This window comes from Camellia sinensis, chromosome 4, assembly GCF_055761805.1.
Source record: "Camellia sinensis isolate YWXY chromosome 4, ASM5576180v1, whole genome shotgun sequence".
NCBI lineage: Eukaryota > Viridiplantae > Streptophyta > Magnoliopsida > Ericales > Theaceae > Camellia > Camellia sinensis.
In genome coordinates, this window is record NC_138964.1 from 224,486,802 (window position 1) to 224,500,275 (window position 13,474).

The 13,474-nt window shown below is 39.8% G+C and overlaps 1 protein-coding gene across 2 annotated transcripts in view; it reads right to left on the reverse strand.

The window, feature by feature from the left end:
* The window catches only part of SUVH4 (histone-lysine N-methyltransferase, H3 lysine-9 specific SUVH4-like protein), a 57,098-nt gene that overhangs the window by 38,044 nt on the left and 5,580 nt on the right, over window positions 1-13,474 (reverse strand). For both annotated transcript variants that reach the window (XM_028259094.2, XM_028259026.2), the window contains exons 4-7: window positions 9,855-9,923; window positions 8,787-8,841; window positions 8,513-8,619; window positions 7,198-7,374 (exon numbers count right to left, since the gene is read on the reverse strand). In XM_028259094.2, coding sequence (XP_028114895.2) covers window positions 7,198-7,374; window positions 8,513-8,619; window positions 8,787-8,841; window positions 9,855-9,923 — 408 coding nt within the window. The remainder of the gene's footprint in view (window positions 1-7,197; window positions 7,375-8,512; window positions 8,620-8,786; window positions 8,842-9,854; window positions 9,924-13,474) is intronic.

Here is a 13,474-nt window from a genome sequence, read left to right on the forward strand (position 1 = left end):
TCACTACAAACATTTTCCTCCAAGTCACCATACTCCTCCCAATACCGTCGCGCGTACTGGCGTAGGGTCTCTTTCCTGTCCTTTCGGATATTGAACAAAGTATCTAACTGCTTTGGGACTCTGCTGTTGGAGACAAATCGGGCCAAGAACGCCTCAGAGAGCTGCGTCCAGTCATAAATCGAGCCATTGGGGAGTTTGTCAAACCATCGGAGGCCAAGTTCTCCAAGGCTAGAAGGGAAGACTTTGCACATGAGTGCGTCGTTGCGGTTCCAGAGGGACATCATCTGGCGGTAATGGCTGATGTGGGTCAAAGGGTCCGTCTTCCCATCATAGAGAATGAATTTTGGCGGGCTATACTTCCGTGGAGGTTCTACAGCTTCTATCTCTGGGGAGAAGGGGGTGGACACCAACCGGTCTAGAGCACGACGCTCTTGTTGGTGTATGGACCGGTCTAACTGGTCCCTTTCCCTACTGAGCCGGCGGTCCTCCTCCCTACCTCCTCGACTTTCTCCTCCCCTGCATAGACGTCGTGCCTCTCCTCTGTTATCGTTCAGCCAACTTCTCAAATCTTGCGGCCGCTCGTCGTGGCGACAATGAAAGGTTCCAGATAGGCGGCTGACAGTCCTCTGCCTTTTATGAGAATTCCCTCGTGGGTTATTTTTAAGGTTATTCGTTCTACTGCTGGCCCCTTCACTATGCACCGAAATCGGCCGGCTACGCCCTCTATGAGCAGGGCCACGGCTGGAGTGCTCCTTGTGAGGCGGCGGAGGAGTATGTCTCCTTTGCGATGGTCCACCAACGGATTTTCTTGGCTCCGCTGGGGTCGCCATGAACTTCAACAATTGGGTACGAAGCTCAGTGATCTCCAAACCCATTGAGTCAATGATGCGGTCACGGTGGTCTTTCTCAACAAAAAGACGTTGAGACGACTCAACGGCAATGACACGGCGTCGCTCCGTCGCGTTGCGTGTCTGATCGTCGTGGTCCATAGGGTCATCGTGCGCTGAAGGGAATGCCAGACCCTTATCTTTGGTTCTCTCCGTCATTGGAGTCCTCTCTGCTAGCCCAGAGTGGGGTGTGTCTTCGATTCCCATCGCCGGAGTTCGTCACGAAGCAAACAGTGGTTTTCCCACAGACGGCGCCAATTGTGCGGGGGTGATTTCCGCACTATGAAGAAGGGTTGAACTTCGTGGATGAACAGCAGGCTTTGGGAATTGAAGATCTGCACAGAATAACAAACGGTGAGGCTGCCCGACTGGGGTTTGGTCGAAAACCCCTCCGATGGTAAAGTTAGGGACTCAGGGAGAGGAAAAAGAGAGGAGAGAATACAAAGAGTGTATGTGTTAAGTGTGTGGATTTCCGATCCCTTGAGAGTGAATAGTGTTCACCTTTTATAGGAGAAGGTTGTTTATCGTTCAAGTCCTTCTCTCTCCACCATCTGTCCAAAGTGTCTTATTCGTGGTCGTCTCCTATTGGAGGAGGACGACCACTCCGCCTGACACTCGGGTGCAGGTCTGTTTTGTTTGTCTCATTAGCGGACATCTCTCATTGGAGGAGGACGACCACTCCGCCTGCCATTCAGATGCAGGTCTGTCATATATGCACCTTGTCCCTCTGCGCCTCCATGTCTCCACGTTCTGTTCATGCAGAGGGGGAGGAGCAGGGTTGTTTGTCTCTAGTGGACCCAAGAAAGATCTTCAGTGAATTGGCCTTCTCTAAGTTGGTCTGCTCTAGAACGGTTGTCCAACCAGGAGGTCCAACATGTTGCTCAACCCACTTCGGAGTGGTTCTGTCCATCCGGAAGGTCCACCATGTTGCCTGGCCCACTTTTGAGTGGTGCTCGTACGTTGGGCCGAACTCCTATGATTGCCTTGCTTCGGAGCAAGTGTTGGCCTTAGGGCTGAGGTCCGACCTAGCTCCACCTTGGAGTGAGTATCGCATTGGGCCTAGCACCAAGACTTGATTAATTTTCACCCACTTCAAGCATGGTTAGCCAGTTTATGTATGTTCCTAGAACTTCCCACTTAGAGGCAGTTATGAGAATCCTAAAGTACCTGAAGTCTTCTCCTGGAAGTCTTCTCTTGGAAACGGTCTCCATTTCTCAAAATATGGACATCTCGGAGTGGAGGCATATACTAATTCAGATTGGACTAGATCAGTCACTGACAAACACAATCAACTTCTGAATATTGCACATTTGTTGGAAGTAACCTAGTCACATAACAAAGTAAAAAACAAAATGTGATTGCTAAATTTAGTGTTGAGGCTAAATTCAAAACTATGGCTCAGGGTGCCTGTGAGTTGCTATGGATTAGACTATTGTTAGGAGAGTTGGAAATCTATCAGACCGATTCAATGAGATTGTACTGTGACAACAAGACGGCAATCAACATAACTCATAATCGAGTTCAACATGACAAAACCAAGCATGTAGAGATTGATAGGCACTTCATCAAAGAAAAACTCACTAATGACACCATATGTACTCCATTTGTGAAAACTACGAACTAACTAGCAAATGTTCTCACCAAGACTAGGGAACAATCTATTTCATGACATTCTCAACAAGCTGAACATGAGAAATATCTTTGCCCCAACTTGAGAGAGAGTGTTAGAATAAGAAATTATATTCACATATTTTATTCTGATTTGATATAATGGGCTATAATAAGCTGACCCATAATTCATGCCTTATGGCACTCCTGTAATTATGTTTTATTCTTAATATAAAGGGGGATGAAGTTTTCACTCATTCCCCAACTCTTTCTCTTCTCTAAACCTACAAAATGCACCCCCAATGCAAGCAGGATTCGAAGTTGTACTTAACTATTTCATAAAATAGATTTCACAAGCATACACATTTACAACAAACTCCAAAGCCCATGGGCTCCAGATGCAAAGATTTCTCCCAATCCCCTCTAAGATCTAATTGCTTATAAAATAGTAATTTATAGTAAAACATCCACCTTGTTCTCATATATCTTTGCAAGTCCAAACATTGTCCCTTTTCCACTATACATTACCCACGAATTTTTGCACTACAAAGAAAAACCATCTAACACATTGCTAGTATAGCCCAAAAGAACACTAGTTTTTTATCACCCCTGAGTAAAAATTAAAGAAACAATAGAACAAAGTGTTTTCTACAGAATTTTTAAAAACTTGCATATTTTTACAAAGCCTTAAACCCCAATAACTAAACGTATTTGCATGGAATTTGTCTTTCCTATTGCCTCCAATCAAAAGCAATTGTATCTGTTAAACTACAGACCAACTAGTCAATCTTACTAATTAAAATAAAATTGATTGTGGCCTTCACCCCATACTTTCACAAGCTTTGGCTTGCATCATATTTCACCAAAGTGGTGTAGCTACTAGTCTCACTGGACCACTGTGGTGCAATATGACCAAGTAACCAATCATCTTACTCTATTTTCTCTTATCTCATCTGTTAAAACCTACTGTTAAAACCTACCATCACCTACTCCACCTACTACACACCTACCACTACCACCTACTCCACTACATCTCCTATATAAGGAGCCCCTTACCATTTGTAATACATAAAATACATCAATCAATAATACATCAATTTTAACTTGGTATCACAGCGGGTTTAGAACCTCGTATTTTTCGCTTCCCCGGCGGGCGGCAACCGCACCTTAGCCGTCCGCCGGGCCTCACCCTAGTCCGCTAAAATTTTCTACACATACCTTGATTCCGCTGCCACTAAACCCAATTCAACATTCACCTTCAAGATCAGAGCATCATCACCATCATCCATCTTGGTCACCTACACCAAACACACTCTCTCTCTAGGAGACATCAAGCAACAGAATCCTTGTGCAAACTGCCAAAAGGAAGAGAGAGAGAGACGTAGCCACTGGGATGACGCCACATGGCTTGGAGGCGCGGGTGACCGTGGATTCCTTGAACCAGAAGAGCTTGCCTTGCTTGAGGACGAACCACCGGCGACGCCAGGTCTTGATGTACTCGCCTTGTTTGGTCAGCCAGCCGCACCGCTCCGGTGATGACCAGAACTCCACGCCCTCGTAGTCGTCGGTGGATTGGGTGCTGCCGCCCATCGCGGCTCGCCAGAGGCTCGTCATCGATCAACGACGACACCATCACCCATCCACGCCCTCTTCTCCTTCTCTTTCTCCCCCTCATCAATCTTCAACACTACTTTATTTCTTTGCTTCTAGTTTTTAGTGTCTTGAGTCTCTCAGATCGGAAACTGAAGCTCTGGTCTTTCCTAGATCCAAATAAAGAACCCAGTTGAAAGATCTTTTTTTGGGTGAATCAGTTGAAAGATCAGTGACCCATTTCTAGATTTTCTCTAGAAAAGTAACCACTTTCTCATCTGTGTTGGGGGTTTCTCAACTCACCATCTTCTTTCAAAAACCCAGTTGTTTCTCTCTCTATGTGCCTGAGACTATCCCAAGAACAAGTGGTGTCCACCTCAACAAACTCCACTCATTCCCTTCATCAAACAAGTTGTCTTATTATTATTATTTTCTCTCCTCTTTTTTGACAGTTTGCCAACATACCTTTCCAGACCACTCACCGACTCCCTCACCCCCGACAAGAATACCTTTATTTATTTATCTTATCTTTCTTGTGTTTCATTTTAAAAAAAAAAACAAAACAAAAAAAAAAAAAAAAAAAAAAACCAACACCAGAGATCTCTTCTTTTTGAAAGCATAACATACCCACTTTTATTTTATTATCTAATCAACATACCCATCTTTCTTTTCCCCACTAAAATATCTTATACTAGCCTTCATTGATTCCACTGGATTCCAACACTTCATTTTATCTATTATTATTATTATTATTATTATTTTCAAAACCCAAAAAAAAAAAAAAAAAAAAAAAAATCATTCCAGTTGATTTTTCTGCATTTCCACACCTACCATTCGAGTTTGCCAAACACACTTGCTTTATTCATCTCAGGGATCAACCCCGATCACAATTTTACACAAAAATAAAAAAAAAAACAACAAAAACAAACAACATATCCACAGGCGGGATTTTTTCTTATCTACTCTGCCGCCGGTCTCTTCTTCTTGCCTCCGTCCTAGGCGGCCCTTGACGATGTTGCCTCCGTGTTTCCCACTCCACTGGGCACGATCACTACTCCCTGCTCCTCCACTGCAGCATATGGCGGACCTCCAAATCAGAACATCACGGTGGCCTTCCGCTTCAGCTCCTTATTTTCCGCCTTTAGCACACTTATCTCTGCTCGCGCATCCTTATACATGCGTTGGAGCAGAGCCAATTGGGCGTTTAATTGCTGCACCTCATTTGTCCTACTCTGCAGCCGGTGCGACAGGTTTGTGACCGCCATTATGGTCTCCACACATGACTTCAAAGTATACTGATTGGCCTCAATATCAGTTTGCACCGCCATTTTTTGCTCCACCGACCGCATCGGAAAGTTCAACGGAGCAAAACCAGAGGCGCTTGGTTGAGGTTCACTGGCCACCGCACCAGTTATCTCTCTTGTTGACTCGTTGAGGTCGGGAAAGAAAGTGAGTAGACCACGGGACGAAGAGACCATATTCTGAGTAGCTGAACGGGAAGACGAGGCCATGTTATGGGTTGCTGAGTGTTTCAGAGAAGGGTTGGTTACAGAGTGTTTACAGAGTGTTTCAAGATTTGCAACTCTTAGCGACAAGCTCTCAGAGAACGAAGAGGTTTCAACTGGTTTGTTATGCTTCCAAGCCTCAGCCTCCGCTTCGGTTTATAAAGACCATGATGAAGAGGCAAACACGCGCATCATGCGCCGCTCGGCGCTAGACGACAACATGGGCGCGCCTTTTGATGGCACGCCTTTTTATGGATTGGGCACGCCTTTTGAAAGATTGGGCACACCTTTTGAGGGTGCGACTTTTACAACGGTCCGACATGACCCCATAAACTGTCCCGACATTTGATTCCGGTTAGCTTTTCCAAGGGTCCAACAAGACTCTATAAACTGTCCCGACATTGATTCCGGTTAGCTCCTTCATGGGTCCGACAAGACTCTGTAAGCTGTCCCGACATTGATTCCGGTTAACTCCTTCATGGGTCCGCCAAGACTCTGTAAACTGTCCCAACATTGATTCCAGTTAACTCCTTCATGAGTCCGACAAGACTCTGTAAACTGTCCCGACATTGATTCCGGTTAGCTCCTTTATGGGTCCGACAAGACTCTGTAAACTGTCCCGACATTGATTCCGGTTAGTTTCTACAAGGGTCCAGCAAGACTCCGTAAACTGTCACAACAACTGTCACAACATTGTCTGCTACAACGGTCCGACATGACCCCATAAACTGTCTTCTACATCGGTCCAACACGAGCCAGTGTCTTCTACATCGGTCTGCCATAACCATACAGTCTTCTACAACAGTCTGACACGACCATACAGTGTCTCCTATCCATTTTTTATTTTTCAGATTATTTTCTTGTTTTGTTACTCTCTCCAAACTCAAGTTGGTTAGTTCCTATCCCCCTTGAGTTTGCGGGGGGCTGTTAAAACCTACTGTTAAAACCTACCATCACCTACTCCACCTACCACCACCTACTCCACCTACTCCACTACATCTCCTATATAAGGAGCCCCTTACCATTTGTAATACATAAAATACATCAATCAATAATACATCAATTTTAACTTCATCCCTAGCACATTTTTTCTTAAAGATCTACGAGAAAATTTCATGCAAGTTATTTCAAACATAACAAATGCATCAGAACTAGAGTTCTACCAACTATGATACATTATGTGAAACAAAATTTCTCTTTAACAAATCCTAATAGTTTTTAAGTAAAGGTTCAAAGTTCCAAGCAATCACGACGTTCAAGTATAATCCAAATGAACTTATTTCCAAGATGGAACATATCTTCTCCAGGTTTGTCTTGCTGAATTTCCAAGAGTGCAATGTCTCTAATACAATTAAAGGTAAGTTATAAAGGACAAAAGAAATAGAATCTATTCACAGCACTTTCAGTTGGAAGAAATTACAAACAGCATATGGCCTAATAAACATCAACACTTTTAGTTGGAAGAAATTACAAATAGCATATGGCCTAATAAACATCAACACTTTTAGCCAGAAGAAATTACAAACAACATATCGCCTAATAAACATCAACACATAACACAACAAACAAGATGAAAAACAACCAAATAATAACTCATAGATACACACCTTCAATCCCAAATTACCACGTAACATTACTTGATCCTGTACTTGACGTTTATTGCCAAGCAAATTATTCCCACCTTGTCCAGTGTACACAATATCATCACAATTGTCCAGATCATCCTCGTACTGACCAGACAGAACAATGGCAATCGTGAGTGGTAACGTGTAGCCACTAAAATCCTGCAAAATCCCAGGAGGAAAAAAAATTAATAGCTTTTTCAATATTATGATAACTAGTCTAAAAAAATAAAAAATAAAAAAAAGAAGTAAAGAAGAATAAGAAGAAAGAAAGATACTCGGTTAAGGAATGTCATTGTACTTAGGCCCATTTGTCTGGAGAGTTAGAGGGGGAATTGGGATTGGTAGTGAGGTGGAACCCACTAATATTATGTTTGTTTCGAGAGATAGGGAGGGGATTGATAGTGAGTTCTGAATTAGGATGGGCCTCCCCAAGGGGATTCGGATAGACCTCTAGGACTTGGTATTAAAAAAATAGTCTGGCGGACTAAAAAAATTTTATTTTATTTTATTTTTTACATGTCGGGCATTTTTTTTTAACATTAATGTTTAATTTTTTATTTTTTTTGTTAAGAAAAAATCATTATTTTATTTGTTTTATTTTTTTCTGGAAATTTTTTATTTTATTTTTATTTTTTAAAAATTTTTTACGTGTTGGGCATTTTTTTTAAAACATTAATTTTTAATGTTTTTGTATTTTTTTTATTTGTTTTATTATTTTATATTTATTTTATATAAAAATAATTTAACAATCCCTGCACTAACAACTATCATGAAAACAAACACAATTTTACTTAATCTCCTCACAATCAATCCCCTCTATTCTATCTCTGACAACAAACAGGGCCTTATAATATTAGCAGCAACAATGCCACACTGGATTTAGTTCATGCTAAATTATAAGAAAATGCAAATTAGAATACTGTTAAATCTAAGGATACAACTTTATAGAGAATACAAATGACATTACAGTAAAATCTGAGAAATATTGTGGATTATGTAAAATTATACACAACTATATCATTCAGTTATTTATTCAGCCAACCAAATCATTTGTTAACTTCAAATGAATATTCACATATCCTCATCCCAAACTTTTATTATGGATAATCCACAGCTTTTCAACTCCAAGTATTCTCATACAAAGATTAGGAGAACTAACAACAAATAATGACCACAGAAAACCATAGAATAAACTTATGCAAAGTTCAAAATTCTAAGCTCCACTGGTCACAAAAATTTAAGAAAAAAAATAAATCTACCCAATAGTAGTTTCATTCCCTTCTTCATGATACATCACCTTGCTAGCAGTTTGCCCAATGTAATCAATTCCATTCAGCCAGTGGCTATGAAAACCTACAGCAACCATCTCAGCCCGTGAAAAGAACTGATGCCCAACATCAATACCTGGCATCACAACAAGAAGCCCAACATCAATGCCTGAATTCAAATTACTCAAACTTATCCAAAACTAGGCGATTCTAATATTGGATGTTAGTATAATACAGTAGACCAAGCCCAGTAAAACTTAACCTAGCATTTGACTGAAAGCATTACAAATATAAGCCACCAACCTGGAATGGGGCCAAATCTTTTATTCGGATACAATATGGCATTGGTCTCCATCATCTGCCAAAAAAAAATCCTATGAAAATTAATTATCTGTTTTACCTCAGAGAAATGCATAAACAGGCCTATATATCAACCTCTAGAAACAAGCCATGACCAAAGTCATTCACTATTAACACCAGGAAAAGAACATGATAACACTGAAAACCTGCTCACAAATATATTCACATAAACCCGACTTCTGAAAAATATGGCTGTGAAAAGATTAAACTGAAGAAAATGTTGTTTCTAACTCATCAATGCTACAGCAACATGAAGATACTTTTATTAATAGAATTCAGAAAAACTCACAAACTTCAACTCAAAAAGGGTGCAGTACAAAATTTATGCACAAATTTTGATAGGGTCTTCCATTCAAAACAAAGGGAAACTGTTAAAAACGCATGATAGAAAAACTGAGTAATAGGCACTTGTCATAATTACTAAACTAGTAAGTACATAATATACCTAGTGAATTCAAACTTATCAGAGAGAGAGAGAGAGAGTCCTCTGCGAGACCTTTGGGCCTTTGGGCTTACTGATACAAGGATGATGCATATTTCCATAAAATTCTTGTCTATAAATAGCCAATGCAAAAAGAGAGAATTTTCTATAATAGCAAAACAGAGTAATAGGCACTATTGTTGTAATTACCAAACTATTAATTACATATTATATCCATTGAATTCGAACATATCAAAAATAAAAAACAAGATTCCTCTGTGGGGCCTCTGGGCTTACTGCAGTCCTATCCTGATGATTCAATGATAATGCTTAGTTTCATAAAGTTTTATCCCTATAAATAGCCAATGCAGAAAAAAAAAAGAACTTAAAATACAACCAAAACAAAACTTCTTAACATCCACGTGAGACTGAATTGCAGAGCTTAAAAAACAGTAAAACCTGTGAACTAGGGCAAATAACCAAGCTGTAAGAAGATCAATGGAGAATTACACAATGCACCATGAAGTTAAGAAAGAAACACCAATAGAATAATACTAGTATCTTATTTATCCCATCAAAGATTGACTTGCCTTACTTATAGCCTTCAGATCAGGCCGTTTCGAACCACGCTTTGTATCATCCTCAGGTGCATTCCCTTTCTGCACAATGTTACATATTAACATAATCTAAAAGCAACAAAGGGATCAATAACCAGAAATCAGCAGCTCATTTGGTTTCTCAGCAGTAGCATGTGGGTTGACATGGCAAAATAGAACAAATGAATGTCAAAATATCTACATTTCACAAAACGAATTTCACAAAACACAAAATACTGACACTGACTACGATCGAAAGCCACAAAATAGTAAAAAGTGAACAATTTCAATAACTAGGCTGGAATACACATAAGGGGAGATTGGAGATTATATTAGCCATAGAACCAAATCAATGGTGGGCCAAGTAGGGGAACACTCCCAGAGTGTGGTGTGATTGACGCACAACAATGAGATTTTACTTTTAAAAATAAAAGTAAAAAAGTTTACAAGATGGATATAAGAATAACCATGGTTGTTTAGAATGCTAGGCAACTAAACTACGTGTTCATAATGAGTATGGCCAAGATGTGATTATGCAAAAGTTGACATGGATGCACTATAAAACTGATGAAGGACAAAATTATGACCGAACAAATTACTGAGATGGTTAACACCTATGGGAGAAAATGAGGGGAAATCAACTAAAATGGTTTGGCCATCTCAGAAAAAAAAATCAAATACAAAAAGGACCAATAATTGTACCAATACATAGGAGACACATTGTCCACATTGGGCTGATGTTAAGGGTTGAGTAAAGGCAAAATTAGGTTGAGATGGGAAGGAAAGGCATGTTATAGGTTGTAGTTTAACAAATAATTATGATCTTATATCAAAAAGAATGGCAAAACAGGATTTAAGTAGCCAACCTCAAATAGTTGGAACAAAGCTTTGTTGAGTTGAGCTGAGTTTCATAAAGGTTAAATAAGATGCTCTAGTGAAATTTACAATCTCTAAACTTATACATTAACCCTAACTATGTGTTTGCCATCATGTAATGTAGGTTGACCAAAAACTTAAAAATTAATTTAATAGAAGTTTTAATTTGTACACATGACTATTCTTCTTTGCCAATACACCTCTAAATGAAATTATTTAAAATTAAAAAATAGAGTAGAAGAGCTTTTAGTGAATAGATAAGGCCTTTGATGACAACAAATAAAAGATAATAAGATAATAAAATAAAATAAGAGAAAAAGAGAGCAGGTAGTTCCCATCTTCAAACCAAACCCTCATAAAGAAATTTACAAACATTAGATAGAAATGCCATTAATGCAACAGTCAATGACTAACTGTAAGTGTTGAACAATAAATTAATGCAATTCACTTGTCTGTTTCATATGAGACAAGTGAATTTCCAATAGCAATACACTCCAGGTGGGAAGGGATAAGTGAATTTCCAATAACAATAGGCTTACATCAAAGATCAAAATTAAGACCTGCTGGAAATTTGTGGTAATGCATATAATAAGATAGTGGCATATGATAGTGGTGTTGGTGGTAGATAGTGGCATGTATAGAATATGATAGTGGTGTTGGTGGTAGATAGTGGCATGTATAGAATATGATAGTGGTGTTGGTGGTAGATAGTGGCATGTATAGAATATGATAGTGGTGTTGGTGGTAGATAGTAGCATGTATATAATATGATAGTGGTAGATAGTGGTAATATATAATATGTAAGTGGCATATAATGGGTTATAATGATGTTTGTAATATCTCCTACATAAGGAGTGTCATTTGGTCTTGTAAAATAAGAAGTTTTGAATATAACAGAAATATATTCCTTCTTCCTCATATTTTCGGAGTTCTTCTTCCTCATATTTTCTAAGTTGGTATCAGAGCTACAAAAAACACAGCAGCCCTAAAACCGTCATAGCCATGTCGGAAGTCACGTCCGAAACCACTTCAACCCCTGCCGCTGCCATTCCGTTGAAAACATCAAACTCTCACTCTGTCCAAATCACCACCATCCGCCTAAATGGTGATAATTTTCTCCGCTGGTCACAATCTGTCCGGATGTATATCCGTGGGCAAGGAAAGATCGGTTACATCACTGGTGACAAGAAGGCTCCTGATGTTAATGATCCGCTGTTCGACAGTTGGGACGCTGAAAACTCCATGGTTATGACATGGTTGGTCAATTCCATGGAGGAGGATATAAGCTCTAATTACATGTGCTATCCTACTGCACAAGAATTGTGGGATAATGTTAGTCAGATGTATTCTGACTTAGGAAATCAATCTCAAGTTTTCGAATTAACTTTGAAGTTGGGAGAGATTCGTCAAGGAGATGATTCCGTCACCAAATATTTCAATTCGTTGAAAAGGTTGTGGCAGGATCTTGACATCTTCAACACATACGAATGGAAATCGGTTGACGACTGCAACCACCACAAGAAAACTGTGGAAGACAGCCGTATTTACAAGTTTCTTGCCGGCCTCAACATTGAGTTCGATGAAGTGCGAGGAAGAATTATTGGCAGACCTCCTCTCCCATCCATTGGCGAAGTATTTTCCGAAGTCAGAAGGGAAGAGAGCCGAAGGAGCGTCATGCTTAAGAAAAAAGGTACTGGTGAATCAATTGAAATTTCTGCTTTAATTAGCGATGCTGCGGCCAACAAGGCTGCAAATTACCAGCGCAGGTTTGATGATAAGCCACGGGTCTGGTGTGATTTTTGCAACAAGCCTCGCCATACACGTGAAACGTGTTGGAAGATCCATGGCAAACCTGTCAACCGGAAAAGCAGCAAACAAGGAGAGAAGAATCGTGGCTTTCCTACCGCTAATGAAGCCGATTCAGGTCCCTTCAACAAAGAGCAGATTGATCAACTCTTAAAGCTGATAAAATCCAACTCCTCATCCGGTACTCCTAGTGTTTTGTTGGCACAAACAGGTAGAAATCCTAAAGCCTTCTCTTGCCTAAACTTCTCTCCGTGGATCATAGATTCCGGTGCCTCCGATCACATGACTAGTTTTTTCCATTTATTTAGTACCTATTTCCCTTGTTCCGGTCATGACAAAATCAGAATAGCCGATGGTAGTTTTTCACCTATTGTAGGAAAAGGATTTATTAAACTAACTGAGAAAATTAATCTCAATGCTGTTCTTCACGTCCCCAACTTAGCCTGTAACCTTTTGTCTGTCAGTAAACTATCTAAGGATTCTAATTGTCGTGTTACATTTTTTGAATCCCATTGTGAATTTCAGGACCAGAACTCGGGGATGATGATTGGGCGTGCTAGGATGCTTGAAGGTCTTTACTACTTTGATGAAGTACCTGTTAGTAATAAAAAAGCTCAGAGCTTTAATAGTACTAGTTCAATCTCAGTTCGAGAAAAAATAATGCTATGGCACTATAGGCTAGGACATCCTAGTTTTCTTTATCTGAAACATTTATTTCCAGAATTATTTAAAGGGATTGATTGTTCTTCTTTTCATTGTGAAAGTTGCATTTTTGCAAAATTTCATCGCTCTACTTATTTGCCAAAACCTTACCAGGCTTCCAAACCTTTTTATTTGATTCATAGTGATGTTTGGGGCCCTTCCAAAATCACTACTCTTTCTGGTAAAAGATGGTTTGTTACATTTATTGATGACCATACCCGCTTATGTTG